This window comes from Sphaeramia orbicularis, chromosome 17 (genome assembly GCF_902148855.1).
Source record: "Sphaeramia orbicularis chromosome 17, fSphaOr1.1, whole genome shotgun sequence".
Taxonomy (NCBI): Eukaryota; Metazoa; Chordata; class Actinopteri; order Kurtiformes; family Apogonidae; genus Sphaeramia; species Sphaeramia orbicularis.
The window spans coordinates 57,682,013-57,701,226 of NC_043973.1; the positions used below are offsets into that span (position 1 = coordinate 57,682,013).

General features: G+C 40.6%; 1 protein-coding gene across 1 annotated transcript in view; it reads right to left on the minus strand.

The window, feature by feature from the left end:
* The window catches only part of LOC115436686 (protein EFR3 homolog A-like), an 85,243-nt gene extending 66,392 nt beyond the window's left edge, over positions 1-18,851 (minus strand). The window contains 1 exon segment of the mRNA XM_030159594.1: positions 18,775-18,851. Within this exon segment, the coding sequence (XP_030015454.1) occupies positions 18,775-18,799 (25 nt within the window). The 5' untranslated portion in view covers positions 18,800-18,851.
* Positions 18,852-19,214: the final 363 nt, after the last annotated feature.

Below are 19,214 nucleotides of genomic sequence, written 5' to 3' on the forward strand. Positions count from 1 at the left end.
AGGTTAAAGTGAAAAAATAATAGGCAGATGAGATAGATGAAGTTGTGCTGAGAAAAAAGATACCAAACATGGGTATAGTAAACACTTCTGTATATAATATAAAGGCAAAATGAAAAGTATTGAAAAACGGCCAAAATAGGCTCAGACCCCTAGGGTTAAAGTGCTTTAAAAATAAAGTTGGATTAGGTTGGATTATTTAAAAAAATAAATAAATAAAATAAAATAAAAAACACTTCCCTGACTGGCCAGTAGGTGTCAGTGTATAGGCTGATGCACCAGCGTCCACTGTGTGGGCTGATATGGAACTAAAACAACCCAACCCATGAACATACACAAGAACAGAGGAAGACTGGGACCGAAAGGGTTAATTCAGTTTATATCAGGTTCGCACATTTTATATACATGTGAGATAAATACACTTTTCCACACTTATGAATAAAATGTGTAATTACACAGTAAATTATTTGGTTCCTACCCAGATTAAAAAAAACAACTTAGATTTCGAAGTGTTAGATCATGTATCTTGTTTTCAGAGTTCATTTCTTATTTGAAGCGTTCATACATCTGCAGACGTGCTTAGTTCTAGATTAAAAATCTGAATTCAAGAAATCTCGTCCAGTGAAATTCTCCTGCTGCATGGACAGATTTTGACCTGTTTTTTGTACCTTTTTTCTCAGATTCAGTGTTTTTATCTTTATATATATATAATCTTGCAGTTTTCAGTTATGTAAAGCCCACACACAAAAAAACCCCAAAAAAAACACACAAAGGCTCAGATGTGCGTATCAACTGATCAATTAACTAGTCAGTCCTTGCTCAAAGAAAGAAAGAGGGGCAGAGGCTGCAGACAGTCACTGGTACACAGATATATGCCCTAGTGCAATTTAACTTCCTCCAAGTATGCAAGAAACAGAGTTCAAGCATTTGAAAGTGTTCACAGAACAGGTCCTCAAAGACCTGAGCTTTTCCATCTGTATTAATGACAACATATTATCTTGTTTTTCGACAGCCCTTTTTTTTTTGCAGTGTAGTGATGAAACACTGACGGGGTAACTATGACGGGCCTGTTCTTCATGCTCGGGGTGTTTTTTTTTTTTTTAAGGCGCTGGACTCATTGACTTGCATCTTCACGTCCTGCCTCTGAACCTTGAAGGGCGCGTTCACAGAAACAGATGATGACCCATAAATTTACCGCCTCCCGCCGCTCTGCCACAGCCCCGACCAGACGGATATCTAAATTTATACCGCTTAACAATCAGTTTTTGTTCTGCGGCATCGGCGGGAGGCAGTTCGAAGCAGGTTCAGCTGTCGATCACGGACGCCGGCGACAAACTAACACTCAAGGTCTGTTGGATGACTCCTCAGTGTTTATTCCCAGCGGGTCGGCCTTCTGTTGACACTCCTTCACAGTGACGTTCACTTTAACACCTGGTTTTCATTCTGTTAAGTCAGTGCCATGTAAAGGATTTACACCTGACACTAATGTCAGTAAATAAGAACTAGAGATGATTGTTTTTTACAACCCATACCGATAACCAAGAACTTCCTGTTTCTTGTAATCGATACCAATAAACACCAATAGTTCCCATTCTTCAAATTCTTTTCTTCTTTCCAGTCATTGTTAAACTCCGTTAATAGTCCAATAAAGGCTTCAAATGGACAATAGCCCAAGAGTTTTCAATTTGTACTATTTCTGTCCACATGGGGGGTGATATGACAAAAACATATGACAATTTTTAAAAAATAAAATCACAATCTCGATTTTATCACAATTCTTTACATTGATGTTTGAGACTAATTTGCCAGTTTCTGAAAAGTGCAACCAGACAATTTCTTATGTAAAACATAGCCCTAAAAAACAAAAACCATTTAGCCCAAAGAACCAAGTAGAAAAAATTTTAGTAAAACCAAACTAAGAGACCGTTTAAACAGACTTAATGTTGGTAAAACCAGTATAAAACATGGTAAAACTGAACTTAAAGGTGGATAAATAAACTGAAACAGTTTCCATCTGTTTTATGGTTTCATCAAGTTTTCTCCTTCAAACTCAAACTCAGATGTTTATTTTAACAGTGGACAAAAAAAACTGTGTCTTTTAATGTTGATGTGCTGCATCAGCTGATTAGCTTATGTTAGCTTAGCTGTTAGCTGAGCTCTGTTAGCTTAGCTATGTTAGCTCTGATCTCTTAGCTTAGCTGTTAGCTGAGCTCTGTTAGCTTAGCTCTGTTATTAGTTAGCTCAACTCTGTTAGCTTAGCTGTTAGCTCAGGTCTGTTAACTTAGCCCTGTTAGCTCTTATTGTTTAGCTTAGCTGTCAGCTCAGCTCTGTTAGCTTAGCTGTTAGTTCAGGTCTGTTAACTTAGCCCTGTTAGCTCTTATTGTTTAACTTAGCTGTCAGCTCAGCTCTGTTAGCTTAGCTGTTAGTTCAGGTCTGTTAACTTAGCCCTGTTAGCTCTTGTTTAGCTTAGCTGTCAGCTCAACTCTGTTAGCTTAGCTGTTAGCTCAGGTCTGTTAACTTAGCCCTGTTAGCTCTTATTGTTTAGCTTAGCTGTCAGCTCAGCTGTTAGCTTAGCTGTTAGTTCAGGTCTGTTAACTTAGCTCCATTAGCTGATTTGTTAGCTTAGCTGTTAGCTCAGCTCTGTTAGTTTAACTCTGTTAATTTAGCTGTTAGCTCATATCTGTTAGCTTAGCTCTGTTAGCTTAACTCTGTTAACTTAGCTGTTAGCTCAGATCTGTGAGCTTAGCTGTTAGCTCAGGTCTGATAACTTAGCTCCGTTAGGTCTGATTTGTCAACTTAGCTGTTAGCTCAGCTCTGTTAGCTTAGCTGTTAGCTCAGTTCTGTTAGCTTGGCTCTGTTAGCTTAGCTGTGTTAGCTCAGCTCTGTTATCTTAGCTCTGTTTTTAGACTCAAACAGCCACAGTAAAACCACTAATCCCATCTGTTTGCTTAGCTCTATTAGCTTAGCTGTGTTAGCTCAGCTCTATTAGCTTAGCTCTGTTTTTAGTCTCAAACAGCCACAGTAAAACCACTAATCCCCTCTGTTAGTTCAGCTGTTAGCTTAGCTCTGTTAGCTTAGCTGTGTTTTTAGACTCAAACAGCCACAGTAAAACCACTAATCCCCTCTGTTAGCTTAGCTCTGTTAGTTCAGCTGTTAGCTTAGCTCTGTTAGCTTAGCTGTGTTTTTAGACTCAAACAGCCACAGTAAAACCACTAATCCTCTGTTTTCTGTTGGTTTGCGTCGTCAATAACTGAACTAAAGATCTGTTTGAATCCAACAAACAAGGTCAGAACTGTCACAGTTTAGTCTGAACCACGGATCAACAAACGGAAACTTAGCAACGATAATCATTTTTTCGTGAAGTGTTAATGGCGTCCACATAATTGTACACCCACCTAGTTTAGTGTGAGCGCAGACAAAGCCAGAAGTGTGACTGAACCCCAGTAAACCACCGTCTTCTCCTAGTTTGTCCAAGTGCTGCAGACGGTGGTAAATCCCACAGTGGATAAATAGAACACACTCCAGGCTCAGCTGGAGGCCAGTGTCTGACATTTCCCATTATTCATAGAGCACAGAGATGAGAGATAGATTAGAGGGCATCAGATTGGATGGTCTTCAACACATTCACCTTCCCTGTGGCACTGCCTTATAAACATTTAAGCAGGCTGGAGAAAAGCCTGTGATGCTCAGGATGAATTATGATCCTGATGGAGATAGAGGAGGAGGAGGAGGCGCAGTTTATCGCATTTAAATATTCATGTGGGGTCGACAAAGGAGGAAAAAGGACCAGAGTTGGATGAAACCATAGGGTTCATGTTTCCTCAATGGAAGGAGGAGGAAGAGGAGGAGGAGGAGAAGGAAGAGAAGGAGGAAGAGGAGGAGGAATGACGAAGAGGAAAAAGATGAGGACAAGGACGAGAGGAAGAAGAAGAGAAGGAGGAGAGAAGAGAGGAGAGGAGGAGGAAGAGGAGGAGAAGGAGGAGGAAGAGGAGGAGAAGGAAGGAAATAGGAGGAAGAGGAAAAGAAAGGAGGAAGAAGAGGAGGAGGAAGAGAAGAAGAGGAGGAACAAGGAAGAGGAAAAAGAGGAGGAGGAGGAGAGAGAAGGAAGAAGAGGAGAAAGAGAAGAAGGAGAAGGAAGACAAATAGGAAGAGGAAGAAGAGGAGGAGAAGGAAGAAGAGGAGGAGAAGGAAGAGGAGGAGGAAGAAGAGAAGGAGGAAGAGGTGGAAGAGGAGGAGGAGAGGGAGCTAGAAGAGAAGGAGGAGGAAGAGGTAGAAGAGGAATAGGAGGAAGAAGAGGAGAAGGAGAGGAGGAGAAAAGGAAGAGGAGGAAGACAAATCGGAAGAGGTGGAAGAGGAGGAGGAAGAAGAGGAAGAAGAGGAGAAGGGGGAGGAGGAAGGGTGTGAGAAGCTGGAGCTCAGGTGTTGACGCTCCACACACAACACAGCTGTATGTGCTGACCTTGTTCTGCACTTTAATAGTAGTAGTGGTAGTAGTTAATTAAAGTTAAATTAACTGCCTTCGTCATGAACAAATGAAAAGTCTGAGTGGAAAAAGCTGACAGCCAATAATGGACACAACCAAACGGAAACACTTCAGAGTTCATCCAAGCATTTCAGTTTGGGCTCAAAAACTGTGAAAAGTTCCACAGATGTTTTCCTTGAAGGTTCGCGTTCACACACCTTTGAATTCGTTTGATTCTTAAATCCTTCGTGTTTTAGATTAAATACCAACGATACCCTCACTCACCGAGGTTCTACGATCCGTCACCGGCTCCGCTTCTAAACCCAACGTCATGCGGTGACTCGGTCGTCCTTCACCGTTCGACCAGCAGGGGGTCTCACTCTCTACCGCACATGCTCAGTAAGTTCGGTCACACTCAGCTTGGAGACGCATTGAAACAGCACTCCCCCCTCCCTCCTCTGCAGTGGCGTTTCATCAGCCGCCGCCGAGGGGGAGCTGCAGCCCGAGAATGACCTCCCACCGCCGAGTCGGGAGATCCATCAAAGCGGCGGCGGGGGAGGGGCAAGATTACAGGCGCCGGCCCATCCATCTCTGAGCGAATTACAGCCCCGCCAGGGAGAATGAACTGAGAGGAGGAGGACGGAGGAGGATGGAGAGATCAAAAGGGACGGACGGATGAAGAGACGGAGGAGGATTTAAAAGACCAAAGAGGAGACGGAGGAAACAGGTTTAACTGAAACACAAAACCAAAAACTACACATACATCTTTCTATGTGGACCAGACCATCTGAATGTGTTCTGTTGTCCAGTCCTGGTTCTGTTCTATGTTCCAATCCTGGTTCTGTTCTATGTTCTATGTTCCAGTCCTGGTTCTGTTCTATGTTCTATGTTCCAGTCCTGGTTCTGTTCTATGTTCCAATCCTTGTTCTGTTCTATGTTCTATGTTCCAGTCCTGGTTCTGTTCTATGTTCTATGTTCCAGTCCTGGTTCTGTTCTATGTTCTATGTTCCAGTCCTGGTTCTGTTCTATGTTCCAATCCTGGTTCTGTTCTATGTCCAATCCTGGTTCTGTTCTATGTTCTGTGTTCCAGTCCTGGTTCTGTTCTATGTTCCAGTCCTGGTTCTGTTCTATGTTCCAATCCTGGTTCTGTTCTATGTTCTAAGTTTCATTCCTGGTTCTGTTCTATTGTTCCAGTCCTGGTTCTGTCTCTGTGGTTCCATCCTGTTCTGTTCTATGTTCCAGTCCGGTGGTCTGGATGCACGTCAATCTAACTATAGAAAGTGGCGGGACTTCACTGGAGGAGAACTGAACTCATCCAATCACAGTCCAGATATGACTTCTATCAGAACTAGACTGATAGTAGAACCATTGACATGTTTTAAAGCATCAACAAGTGACCAGTAGAAGAAAGGAACAGTTAGAACATTTCAGAAATTTGGTCAAAAATTCAAAAAGCAATATTTCTTAAAACTATGTATAGACTTCGTAGACATTGGTCCCCAAAGAAGAAAACGTGTAAATATAAAATGAAATCCGACCAGTAGATTCAGTGAAAGACCGTCTGGAGAAAACTGCTAACGAAGATGACGAAGACGACTATGAAAAGACAACAATCAAAGAAAACTAGTTAAAGAGGGACAACAAAGACAAACTATGAATAAGATGACGAAAGACGACGACAAAGATTCAAAAAGCAGGCCGACAACAAGAGCAGCAAAGAGAAAAACGAGAAGAGATGAAGACAAAGACGACAAAGACAATGAAGATGACAACAAAGAAGAGGACGAAGAACCACTAAACTGAAGACAACTATGACAAAGATGATGACGACAACAAAGATGACTACGATGAAGATGACAAAAACAACTATCACAAAGACAACTATGACAAAGACAAAGAAGAGAAGATGACTACGACACAGACAACGAAGATGACTACAAACAAGCCGATGACTACGACAAAGACTACAAAGAAGACAAAGACGCCGAAGCAGACAACAAAGAAGACAAAGACAACTGCAATGACAACAACAAAGATTGCAAACTACGCCAAAGACGACATCGAAGTGAAGACAACAAGACAACCTACGACAAAGATGACTATGACACGTACGACAACGCCGGACTACAAAGAAGACGATGCTGACAACCACGACAAAGACAACAATAACAAAGACGACTACGAGGGAAGAAGATGACTACGACAACAACAAAGACTACGACAACAACGACCAACAAAACAAAGACGACTATGACAACAACGAGCTACGACGACGACAAAGACAAACACGATGATGAGACCCACAATGAAGACGACTTCAGACAGCGCCTTCAACACCGTTCACGTCCGATCGGCTAATGAAAAAATAAAACCACAAATGACGACTTCAGTGACTCATAAACCTTTATCTTTGTGTAACGTTCGATATCTCGTTTATAAATGAACGGAACCGTCAACGTTCCTTCATGTTTCGGTGAATGAAGATGATCTCCTGGAAAAAATCGGACGATTGAACCGCCTCACCTTGTTCTTCAACAGAGCACGTGCAGATGACACACCTGTGCCTGATGCTAAATGTTGGTGTTTGACAGACCCGGTTGTCCCAGAAGGTCGGTCCTTTGACCTTCATGGATGAACCTGGAGGATGGACTTAAGGTGACAAATGAAGCCAATCTACTGTCCCGGTCCACCTCCACCTGCACAGGATGAACGCTAAAAGGAGGCTGAAATGGAGAGTGTCACCATCCATCTGCTGCCCCCCCCCCCCACCCCACCAAAAAAAAACAATATATAACAGCCCCTCCCCCATGGGAAACTTTTATAGAGTTTAATACAATAAGACCATGTAAGTCCAAGGGTCGGACGAGGACACGGACGGAACTTTAAAGGAAAACAAGACGGACCTCGAGGAGACGGAAGGAGGAGATACAAGGAAGAGGAGGGGGAGGAGGAAGAAGAACATGAAGAGGAAAAGGAGGAAAGAAGAGAGGGAGAGGAGGAGGAAGAAGGAGGGAGAGGAAGATGAGAGAAGAACAAGAGGGAGGAAGAGGAAGAAGAGAAGGAGGAAGAGGATGAGGATGAAGCAGAAGAGGAGGAAGAGGAAAACGAGAGAAAGCGGAGGAGAGGAAGTGGAGGAGAAAGAGGAAGACAAAAAAAGAGGGGGAGGAGGAAGAGAGGAAGAAGAGAGGGAGAGGAGGAAGAGGATAGATTGGAAAATATGTTTTGTTTTGTTTCATTTTTGTATTTCCTCGTCTTTATTTTTGAATTTCCTTAATTTTTTTTTTAGATTTTTTGGTCTTGTTTTTACATTGTTTTTATTTTGTTGTATTTTTATCTGTTCCATTTTTTATCATGTTTTTTCTTTGTTGTCTTATGTTCTTATTTTGCTGTGTTTTTATCTGTTCCATTTTTTATCATGTTTTTTCTTTCTTGTGTTTTTATTTTGTTGCATCGTTCTTTTCATGACATTACAGTTTTTTGGTTGGATTTCATTCACATATATTTTTGGTTTTGACATCATACATTATTTTCCTTTTGTTCCATGTTTTGTGTTTTTCGTTGCGTTTGCTCTTTGAGTCTGGGTGGGCGGGGCCTGTGGGCGGGGCCTGGGTGCATCTGCATCCTCTCCCTGAATAAAACCCAAAACCGTCCCATTTACGGTAACACCGGGAAACGGAGCCGCTGGTCAAGGACGGGAAGCCTCAGGGAAAAGGAAAATCCAATCTGAGGCCTTTCAGCGTCTGCGTCCACTCTGATCCAAAGGTTCGATAAGTGTGAACGAGGCCTTTTGGACTTTTATGACGCTCCTATTTCTAATTCAGGGGCTTCATTTCAACGTCTATTTAAAAGCGCAAATGAACGGAGCCAGAGCTTCAGTCCACCACAGAAAAGCACCAGCACAACGCTCCCTGGGGACACAAACACCTCATCGTATCCATATCGTACGTCTTATTTATACACCACAGGCTCCATAGTTACTGATTAGAGGTTTAGAAGTAAAGGTTAACCCTCCGTTGTCCCGCCCACAGACGTCCTTTAACCACCCAGCGAATCATCTGCACAGGACCATAGTAACGCCAAAGGTTTTTCAGACCTTTCAGTTTGTTTTTAACTTTTTTTTTTTTTTTTCACCAACTTGAGCCATAACAAAAATACCAAATACTTACTATTCTTATAATACTAGTTTTTTTTCACTCATAGACATGGTTCCTACAGTTAGTTCAATTTACGACTTTTTAAGACCTTTTTTAACCCCTTAGAGGTGCACAGCCCATGACTGAATCACATGACATTTTCAACACGTCGTAGCATCAGAAGTCAGTCATGTAGACCACTGGGGACCATTACATTTAAAGTGCGGACTTGAACACTCTCCTACTTTCTATTTATGTTGGCAGAGCAAATACAACCAAAGATATGACGGTTTGAAACTGGAGCAAACAAACGCAAATAAAAATATGAAAATTAGGTGGGGGGGGCATTATAATTTCTGACCATATCTACGTCATTTTTTGTCCTTTTTCAAAATGGAAAAACTGGCTGAATCTGTGGATTGTAATCCACAGACTGCATTAGCATTACAGGTAAGGGTGAGAATGTGTGTGTGTGTATATATATATATATATATATAGATACTATATAATATATATATATATATCTATCTATGTGGATTTTTTTATACTTTTTTTTGGTGAATTGTTTTTCTTTGCTATTTATTTGTTTTTTGTTTGGGTTTTGAGTGGCTGGCCTTGGTGGGGGTGGGTGGTGGGTGAGAGGGGAGCTGCCGTTCAGGTGTGGCAGCTGATGTCTGTTTTATATTTGTGTACGTCATGCTGCGCCATCACTGTCTCAAATGTTCTATAAATCAAGCTAAAAAAAAAATGAGTTACTGTGGAAACAATGTGTTTATTCACGGGTCAGGTGTGGTTGTGGGGTCTAATGTACTCAGGTACGGGCGGGGTTTGAAAAATGGTGAATCTGTGCAAGATTCAGATGTGTGTTGAGTTGAGTCCGAGAGGGAGAGAGAGGAGAGCAGTATATCAAGTGCCATCACAAATCAACTGCAAAACCTTAATTCACGGTCCATAAGGGCGGATTGTCCGGGTGGCAGGACAGACCGAACAGTACACGTTTTCCCGAGTACCGTTGCATCCCTAACTTTTTTTTTTCCAATTCCAGCCATAACTCTTAAATATAAATGCATAAAAAACCTTTCTTGAACACATGCTTCAGTTTTAAATGATCACTATTTCACAGTTGAACCCCCTTTAAAATAAATCCTTCTGCTTTTAACTTCTTTTTTTTTATCTTTTCTAACATACATCTGCATCTATCTCTAAACTCAATATACTGTCAGCACTATAAAAAACTTTTGGACACATTCTGCTAGTGTTTTTATTTTTATTTTTTTGCTTTAAACCTGGTTTACATTGTCTATAATAAACCAAGTCTGTAAACTTCAAAACCGAAGATTTTAAAAGATGGATTAGTCTGATCAGAATATCCTGCTGTATTTATGATACGTACGACTCGTTTTTATTGTAAACAATGTTCTCAGTTGTGGTTTAAAAAGTACCCGTCATATTTTAACACATATATTTAAAGAAAATTCCATTGCTTTTCATGTAAACAAACCATAATTTTTGATTAACAAAAAAAAACACAAGCTGTTTTTTTTTATGTTTTGTTTGTCTGCAATATTCTACATAAAATTGGATTAGACTGATACCCCCCCCCCTGACCGCTAAACCCCCCCGCTCCGAGAAGGATGGACCGCTATACCCCCGTGATATATTGCGATATATCATATAGTGATCATAGTATGCTAGTTTATATCGTATCGCCAGATTCTTGCCACACACACACCTAATCGCTGATATATCGGATCTCAGCTTTTTTAGCCCCCATATATCGGTATCAGTATTGGCCCCAAAAATCCCATAATCAGTCGGTCTCTGATTCAATTGGGATTATAAAGGTTGTATTGATGTAAAGCAATTATTCTAATGGTCCAAAAAATGTCCCTAGAGCTGTAAAAATGTCCAGATATGCTTGGAGGACTGGATCTATTGGGGGGGGGGGGGGGGGTCATAAGGGCTGAAACGTCAACAGAATCCTCCGGATCCAATGACCTGATTTCCCATGTTGCGTCTTCAGGGTCTGAAGTTTCCAGAAAAATCCAATTAACGGAGCAGAATGCCAACTGATCTATGTGCCATCAGATCAGAGTATCAGTTAATCTGGTGAAGACGCAGGTTCCAGGAAGCTCGGCGACTCGATTTACCACCGACCAAGGAGTCTGGGGGTTTAGACGGGTGTGTTTTAGGGCTGGGAGGGGGAATCCGATATGTACAAGCAGACCTCCGAAGTACAGAAACCACATCAGACACAGAAAACAAATGGAAATCAAACACCTTCCACCAGTCATTCAGTCCTAAAACAACACACACACATGCTTTAACGAACCAAGACAGAATCTACCCAGAGTTCGCAACCATTAACCCTAAGGGTCTGAGACTATTTTGGGCCTTTTTTAAGTACTTCTGATTTGCGATTATATAATATATAAATAAATGTCCACCATAACCATGTTTGGTATCTTTTTTTTCAGCACAACTTCATCTATCTCATCTGTCTATTATTTTTTTCCACTTTAACCTACTATATCAACACAAAAGGACAAAAACACCAACAAAAATATAAAATTCCATTTTGAAAAATGTATATAATTTATTGCATAATAACACAAAGATGCTTAACAAACCTTTTCAAAGACTTTAAAAGTGAATATTGTTTCCAAATATTAGGTATATACAATTCAAATTATAATTAATTAAAACTATACTCAAATATTTGGCATAAAGCAGATCTATAGATAGGTGTTTTCTCATTTTCTAGATCAAATATTAGGTAAAATTGCAGTGTTTTCAGTTAAAAATGAAAGAAGGCGGCATCAAAGCAACAAAACCCTGAGGCTCAACTTAAACATTTTCTTCAGCATCTATATTAGTTTTGCTATCTTGTTATCAGATCCGAGGGAAAAAAAAAAAGATATAGACATAACTGGTCATGATTTGCTTTGACAGAAACTTCCACCGTATTGACTGTATTGCCATTGAGCATTGGTTAAAATCCTAAAGGTGTCCCTCAGGGCTCAGTACTGTGGCCTTAATTATTCACACTTTACTTAACCACCATCCCAGCTGTATAATTCCTCTTTATGCAGACGACACATCTTATACTGTTCCCTTCAGTGTTCCTTTGTTGATTTGGATGTTGCTCTGAATAACCTTAAACTAGTTTTACATGCAATTAAAATATTAGACACAAATATTAATTATGAAGAATTGATGAGAAACTAATACAATATAATGTAAAACAACTAGTGTAGATGCAACTTTTTTTTAATCAATTCTGGATTATGGTGATATCTTATACAGTGGTTAATTACTGTATGACCATTAAACATCAACAATTGTCATGCCCTACATGTCAGTTTTTTCACCTTCAATTCATAAACTCTTAAAGTATAGATAAAACATTTTAATGTTTTTAGTTAAAAATGAAAGAAGGGGGCACCAAAGTCATCAAATGCCATTCAGCGTTGATTAAAATCCCTAAAGGTGTCCCTCAGGGCTCGGTATTGGGCCCTTAATTATTCCCACTTTACTTAACACCATCCCAGCTGTATAATTCCTCTTTATGCAGATGACATCATCTTATACTGTTCCCTTCAGTGCTCCTTTGTTGATTTGGATGTTGCTCTGAATAACCTTAAACTAGTTTTACATGCAAATAAAATATAATGTTGCCCCCAGAGCCACAAATACTGATTATGAAGAACTGATGAAAAACTAATATAATATAATATAATATAATATAAAGTAAAACAAGTGTAGAAGCAACTTTTTTTATGAATTATGGATGATGGGGATATCTTACACAGTGGTTAATTACTGTATGAACATTAAATATCAACAATTTTCATGCTCTAAATGTCGTTTTTTTTCACATTCAGTTCAAAAACTATCAAACTGATGAGCAGCTCCCTAAAGATTTTAATAATATAGACGAAAACCTGGGCAAAAATGCAGTGCTTTTAGTTAAACTTCTCTTTTTTCACTTGGTTTAGTTTCAAAGGTTTCCTGTCGACGTGTTGGGAAATATCTCCTTCTTTAAAAAAAAAAAAAAAAAAAAAAGTTGATATGTTGATGCTGGAGGAGAGAAGACTAGAAGATGAAAACACAAATCTGCAGCTCAGATTTACCGCTGATGATTCACTTCTGAATTCTAGGTCAGTTTTGACAGATTTCAGTAAACCATGGCGACAGGTTGGGCTGAAGTCAAAGTGCCGAAAAAGCCGCTTTAAAAAACAACTTAAGTCTATTCACACAGGAACACGATGTAATAAAACCTACAGGGGGGGAAAGGCTGTTCTGCAAAATGTCTGAAGATGAAAAAGACGGAATAAGTCGACAAGGCCGAAGGGATTCTGCAGAGTGCACACAAGGTCAGTCTGGTCCTGGTCCTGTTCTGGTTTGGACTGAATATCCAGAAAACAGTGTCTAATTTTACTTTAAAGAATTTTTCATCACATCTGTCCAACCTCAGTCATATCCTCAGTGTCATGAATCTATAAGTCTGTCTGTCGTTACTCAGCTGAATCTCTTGCATTACAGTGAACAGTTTCTTAGTTCATCCACCATAAGCAAACCATGTGTTTACAAACAGAGCCGGGAAGGAACTCTGGCATCTGAGGAATTTTGTCGCGACGTGCATTGTGGGAAACGGAGGCTCACGCAGCTACCTGACCAGCGGCAGCTGCTACAGACACGAGGCGGAAACGCGAGCCCTCCCTTTCCCACAATGCACGTCACACAAAATTCCGAAGATGCCAGAGTTATTGACTGGCTCTGCTTGTAAACACATGGTTTGTTTCTGGTGGATGGAACTAAGAAACTGTTCACCGTAATGCAAGAGATTCAGCTGAGTAATGACAGACAGACTTACAGATTCATGATACTGAGGATATGACTGAGGATGGACAGATTTGATCAAAATTCGTCACGAAAGTCTCCTGCAACTTTAATCCTTTGTGACCTATAGACAGGGGTGTAAAGAAAATATCGGTTCTGCAATATATTGTGATATTTCACTTCATGATACTGTATCAATATTAAAAAGTACTGTATTGATATTTTTAAGTATTTATTCAAATGCAGACATGGCAGAGATTCATTTTTGGTTTTTCTTTTTTATTACCATGCTCTTATTTTTTTTATTTATTCATTCATTCATTCATTCATTCACATGGATATTTTGTTCTGTTGTTTGATTACTACAAAAGTACTATTGTGATATTATAGGTCATACATGTTTTTTGTTTTTTTTAACTGATAACGGTTATTTCAAGCATCGTAAAAGCACTTTTTACCGTCTGAAAGATGGCAAATGTTTGTTTTTTTTAAAAATTGGGAATACACAAAAATAATGTTCTGATGTTGGATAATTCAGAGACTGAACACTAGGGGTGGGAATCTTTTACTATCTCATGATTCGATTCAATTTGGATGTCTGCTGACAGACTGACCTCATGAAATCGTGTTATATGTGACTCCAGTTTATTGCATTTGGCGTGCTACCTGTACGCATTTTCATCCTTACATGTGTCATTTAATGCCATTGATGGCATGTCAATGCGCTAGGTGCTAATCGCTAACCCTAACCACTAATTGCGCTAATTGCTAACCCTAAACCCTAACTCCGGCCACTAATCGCACTAGCCGCTAATCTCTAACCCTAACCCTAACCATGCTAGCCGCTAATTGCTAACCCTAACCGCTAATCACGCTAGCTGCTAAACACGCTAATGGTGTGCAGACTGCTGGCGGATTTGTTTTATTTTCTTAAATCAATTTTGGGACATTTTAAATCAATTCTGAATCGTAGTATATTACAATCGTGATTTTTATTTGAATTGATTTTTTGGCACACCCCTACTGAACACTATGCATTCTTTTCACACAAATAGAATATAACATTTAAGCAGGTTCTTAAACCATAATGTTTGTAAACATTATTTATTTATTTGTGGTTTTTTGTCCTGGTAAGCTGTGTGTTATAAATGTTATTTATCTAAATGCTGCACTTTAGGTTTTTCCAGGAATAATCTTTTAAAAATATCACCTTGTAATAGTATCATAATATACATGATATATCGTATTATGATCAAGTATTGGTATTTGTATCGTATCGGCAGATTCTTGCCAATACACACCCCTACACATAGATCCACAGCATACTTTTACATTTTTACAGCTGTAGTGACCTTTTTGAAGCTTTGACATTTGCTGTACATCAATATGACTAATAACATGTATGTAATAATAAGTCCATACTAAAAAATATATAAGTTGTTACAAATCGCAATATACCACAAGATCACATATTTTTTTGATAAATAAAAGTCATAGCTGTATCCGTCAAAACTGTAAAAGTAAAAAACAAGCACAAAATCCTTTCAAACCACAGGAAACTTATTTTCAGTGTGATAACGATGATGATAATGTATGTTTCATTTGAAACTTGGAACTCGCTGTTAATGACAAAATACACACAAATTAAAAAAATAACTAACAATAAAAACCTATTTTATAAAATACATGCATCAGTGCAGAACTCAACCGAACTGGACCCAGAACCAGCAGCTTCTGAAACCTTTCTTTTTTTTTTTTTTTTTTTACCTATTTTTCTAAGTGCACAAATGTCACATCTGAATCCCTCAAAACTGTTAAAGCAAAAAACATGTACAAAATCCTGTCAAACCACAGGAAACTCGTGTTAATGCTGACATAAATTACACTCATTTATAGAAACACACAACACAAACTAAACTAAATGTCCTTTTTACAAAAAATGAACAGTTTCCAACAGTGACATTAAATCTGTAAAAGACAGAAACTAATGAATACATATATGTTTAAAAAAAACATGTTCATCCATAAAAAGGACAAACTGGTCTGGTCTGAATTAAACTGGACTTGATTAGACTGGTTTAGTCTGGATTAGACTGGTGTGGTCTGGATTAGACTGGTTTAGTCTGGATTAGGGATGCAAATTACCGATTAATTCATTAATCGTTAGTTGGTTGCCCTTATCGATCGATTAACGATTAATTGAATTGATTTCCTGAGAACCTGAATTTCTTTTTCAATAGGGTCTATAAGAATAAAAGCTAAATATTGTTTCTATACTCATGAAAAAACCACGTCATATTCCTTAATGATTAATTTATTGAACCACTGGATACAGTCAGTGTTTCCTGTGGAATTCATCTGTTGATGTGGCGGTGTGTAATGGGGGATTGCACACGCGTGCATTTCGTTTTTGGGGTACTCGCACGCGTGCAGGTACAGCCGGGGGATGCGTACGTGTTGGTTGGTAACCGTGCGCGCGTCACTTTCCATCCTACTGGTAATACATGGGGAACGGTGCAGTCCGTGCCCCCCCCCCCCCCCCGCAGAAAGTGAAAGTGAAACTTTTCGATCATTTATATTTTCCTCCTGAAGCTTCGCAAATGCATTACATACCCCTGTCCCGAATCAGGAGCCTGGACGATATTTTCCACTTCTGTCTCACTGACTGTAGACTAGACCAGGCTCCAGGGAAAACGTTCTGATACCGACCCGCATTTGTGTGTGTATGTTTCGGGGGTGCACCGCTCCTACAAACAGACGGCTGGTCTGTGTTTGGCTCCACCGTGTCCATAAAGACATCTAACTCATCAACGCCATGATCCGGTTCAATGACCGCCTATCCCAGCCACAGCGCGGACAAACCGACAGCCTTCAGACAGGTGTGGACAGGCGGAAAAAGGGCAATTAACCCACAATTCATAATTTAATCGAGCAAATTCTTATCGACAATTAATCGTTAGTCATTAATTGTTTACATCCCTAGTCTGGATTAGACTGGTTTAGTCTGGATTAGACTGGACTGGATTAGACTGGACTGGTCCGGATTAGACTGGACTGGATTAGACTGGTTTGATCTGGAAAAGACTGGTTTTAGTCCAGATTAACTGGACTGATTGGACTGGTTTAGTCCTGATTAGACTGGTGAGTCTGGATTAGAACTAGTCCGGATGTAGACTGGACTGGTCTGGATTAGACTGGTTTAGTCTGGATTAGACATGGTCAGGGATTAGACTGGTCTGGTCTGGTTAGACTGGTCTGGTTTGGGTTTTGTCAGTACTTTTTCTCCTGTTTTACGGTCCGGATAATTAGAGGAACCGGTGCCACGGAGCAGTTTGTGGTTCTGGGACGGTGAAGGGCGTAACGTACAACTCGTCAGACGTCACTGAGACACGGCCGTCCCACGGAGCGGACGACGCCCGTCCTCCCATTAGATTTGAGTCTGATTCATCCCATCTGTAGGTTAATGACTCGTCCTCATGCGTACAGAGGATACAGTATAAACGTGTGTGTTGCACAGAAAACGGCGAGGGGGGGGGGTGTAGTTAACTGAGCGTGAAAGACAACAGCACGACCTCTGGTGCGTTAGAGCTGCCGCCATCAAACATCTTGCCCGACGCAGGAGGACGCCGCATGAGTCCTTCATGGTCAAATTCACCTGTGGACGCCGGAGTTTGGACGTAAATATACAGAAAGTACCAAAGTATACACACACAGTACAAACACATACACACAGAGTACCAAACATACGCACGAGTACACACACATATACACACACAGAGTACACAAACATACGCACAGAGTACACACACATATACACACAGAGTACACAACCTACGCACAGAGTACACACACATATACACACAGAGTACACAAACATACACACAGAGTACACACCACATATACACACAGAGTACACAACATACGCACGAGTACACACACATATACACACAGAGTACAACAAACATACGCACAGAGTACACACACATATACACACAGAGTAACAAACATACACACAGAGTTCACACACATACACAGAGTACACACACAGTAACACAAACATACACACGAGTACACACACATATCACACAGTACACACACGGTACACAAACATACACACATGGTACACACACATACACACACAGTGGGTATACACAGAGTAACCCTAACCAAATATCCAGCTGTATACTACAGAACCAATAATTATCGGTCCAATATTTTAAAAAATGACGTCATTCAGATAATTCCAATAATTAAAGTTTTCAATGATAAATACAGCCTATAATAATAAATATAAATTGATTTGATTTGGTGCATTTCACCAGTACACAGTGCACATTGTTGCCTTGGCAACCCGCCATAAAACCCAAGAAGAAGAAGTAGTAAGCAGAGGTGTGGATCAGTCCAATGTCAGTCAAGGGTTTCAGGTTTCCTTAGTCTGATCCAGACCCAGAAGAAGAAGGACATTTGAAAACGCTGAACGTCCAAACATCTGAACATAGGTGAACGTGGGAAAACATTGGTCCATCATCACTGAATTCTGTCTGTGTCCATAAATAGTCTGAACTGAACCCTCTTGGTCTATTGTCCGTTGAAGCAGACAGAGGCTTTAGGTTCAGTAGAAGCCTTTATTAACGGAGTTTAACACTGACTGGAAAGAAGAAGAAAACAGCTGGAAGAATGGGAACTATTGGGGTTTGTTAGTTACCAGTTATCAGTTACCAGAAAGCAGGAAGTTATTGTTATTGGTATGGGTTGTAAAAAAAAAAAACAATTATCGTGCATCTCTAAGAGAAACCCATGTGTGTTAATCTGATTTATTATAATCAGATTAACTGCTGTTTTAATGATCACTTGAATAATCTGATTAGATAATGATCTAAGTATTAGTGTAAAAACTAATAAATTATCCAAAAGTCAGTATTCTCCGCTCATTTATCACCTCTTCTGCATAATCTGTACATTTACTGAGTAACTGACTGATCTTTAATCAATATTTAATAGATTTTCAGACTATTTAAAGATAAAAACTGTTCTGTTGGATGGATTCAGTGAGTTAAAAGCTGCTACATATGTCTTTGAAAAAAACCGTAACAACAAGAGGTAAAACTCAGCCTCAGGTCTCCCACTGGTCCCAGGGCCTGTCAATCACCCTGAAGCAGGCGTGCGATTGGCTGGGAGAGTGGATCAATGGTGGGTGGCGTGCGTTGGGCTGTTTGCCGCGACGCAGAGCTGAGGTGTGTGAGGCAGGCGACAGACACACACACACACACACACACCACACGAAGGGGAAGGGAAGGAAGGCGAACAGCGTGAGTGCGCAGTGAAAAAGCGGCGTCCTACCCGAGTCGTTGCTCTCTGGATCCATGTTGAAGCAGACGGCGGCCTGTCAGGTCGACCTCCACGCCTCCACTCTCTCCTCTCTCTGTGTGTTCCACTGCCTCTCTCGCCCTCTCTCTCCCCCTCTGCGCCTCTCTCTCTCTCTGTCTCATCTCTGACCTTGCAGTGGTGGCGTTTCCCCTCGCCGCCGGCTGCAGCAGACCTCTGCAGGCTGCAGGTGAAGCTGCAGCGCCCCCCCCCCCACCCCCACCCCCCACCACCTACCACCACCACCCCCAACTCCCAGAACCCTAATCCACAGAGGACACAGCGGACCGCAGGGTCGACACACAGCGTCACCGTCAGGGCGTTTCCATCACAACGCCGTTTTAACCTTCCTGTATGACACTGACAATGCACAACTCCAGACATTTGAACACATCACCCTTCGTTCATCCGGGTGA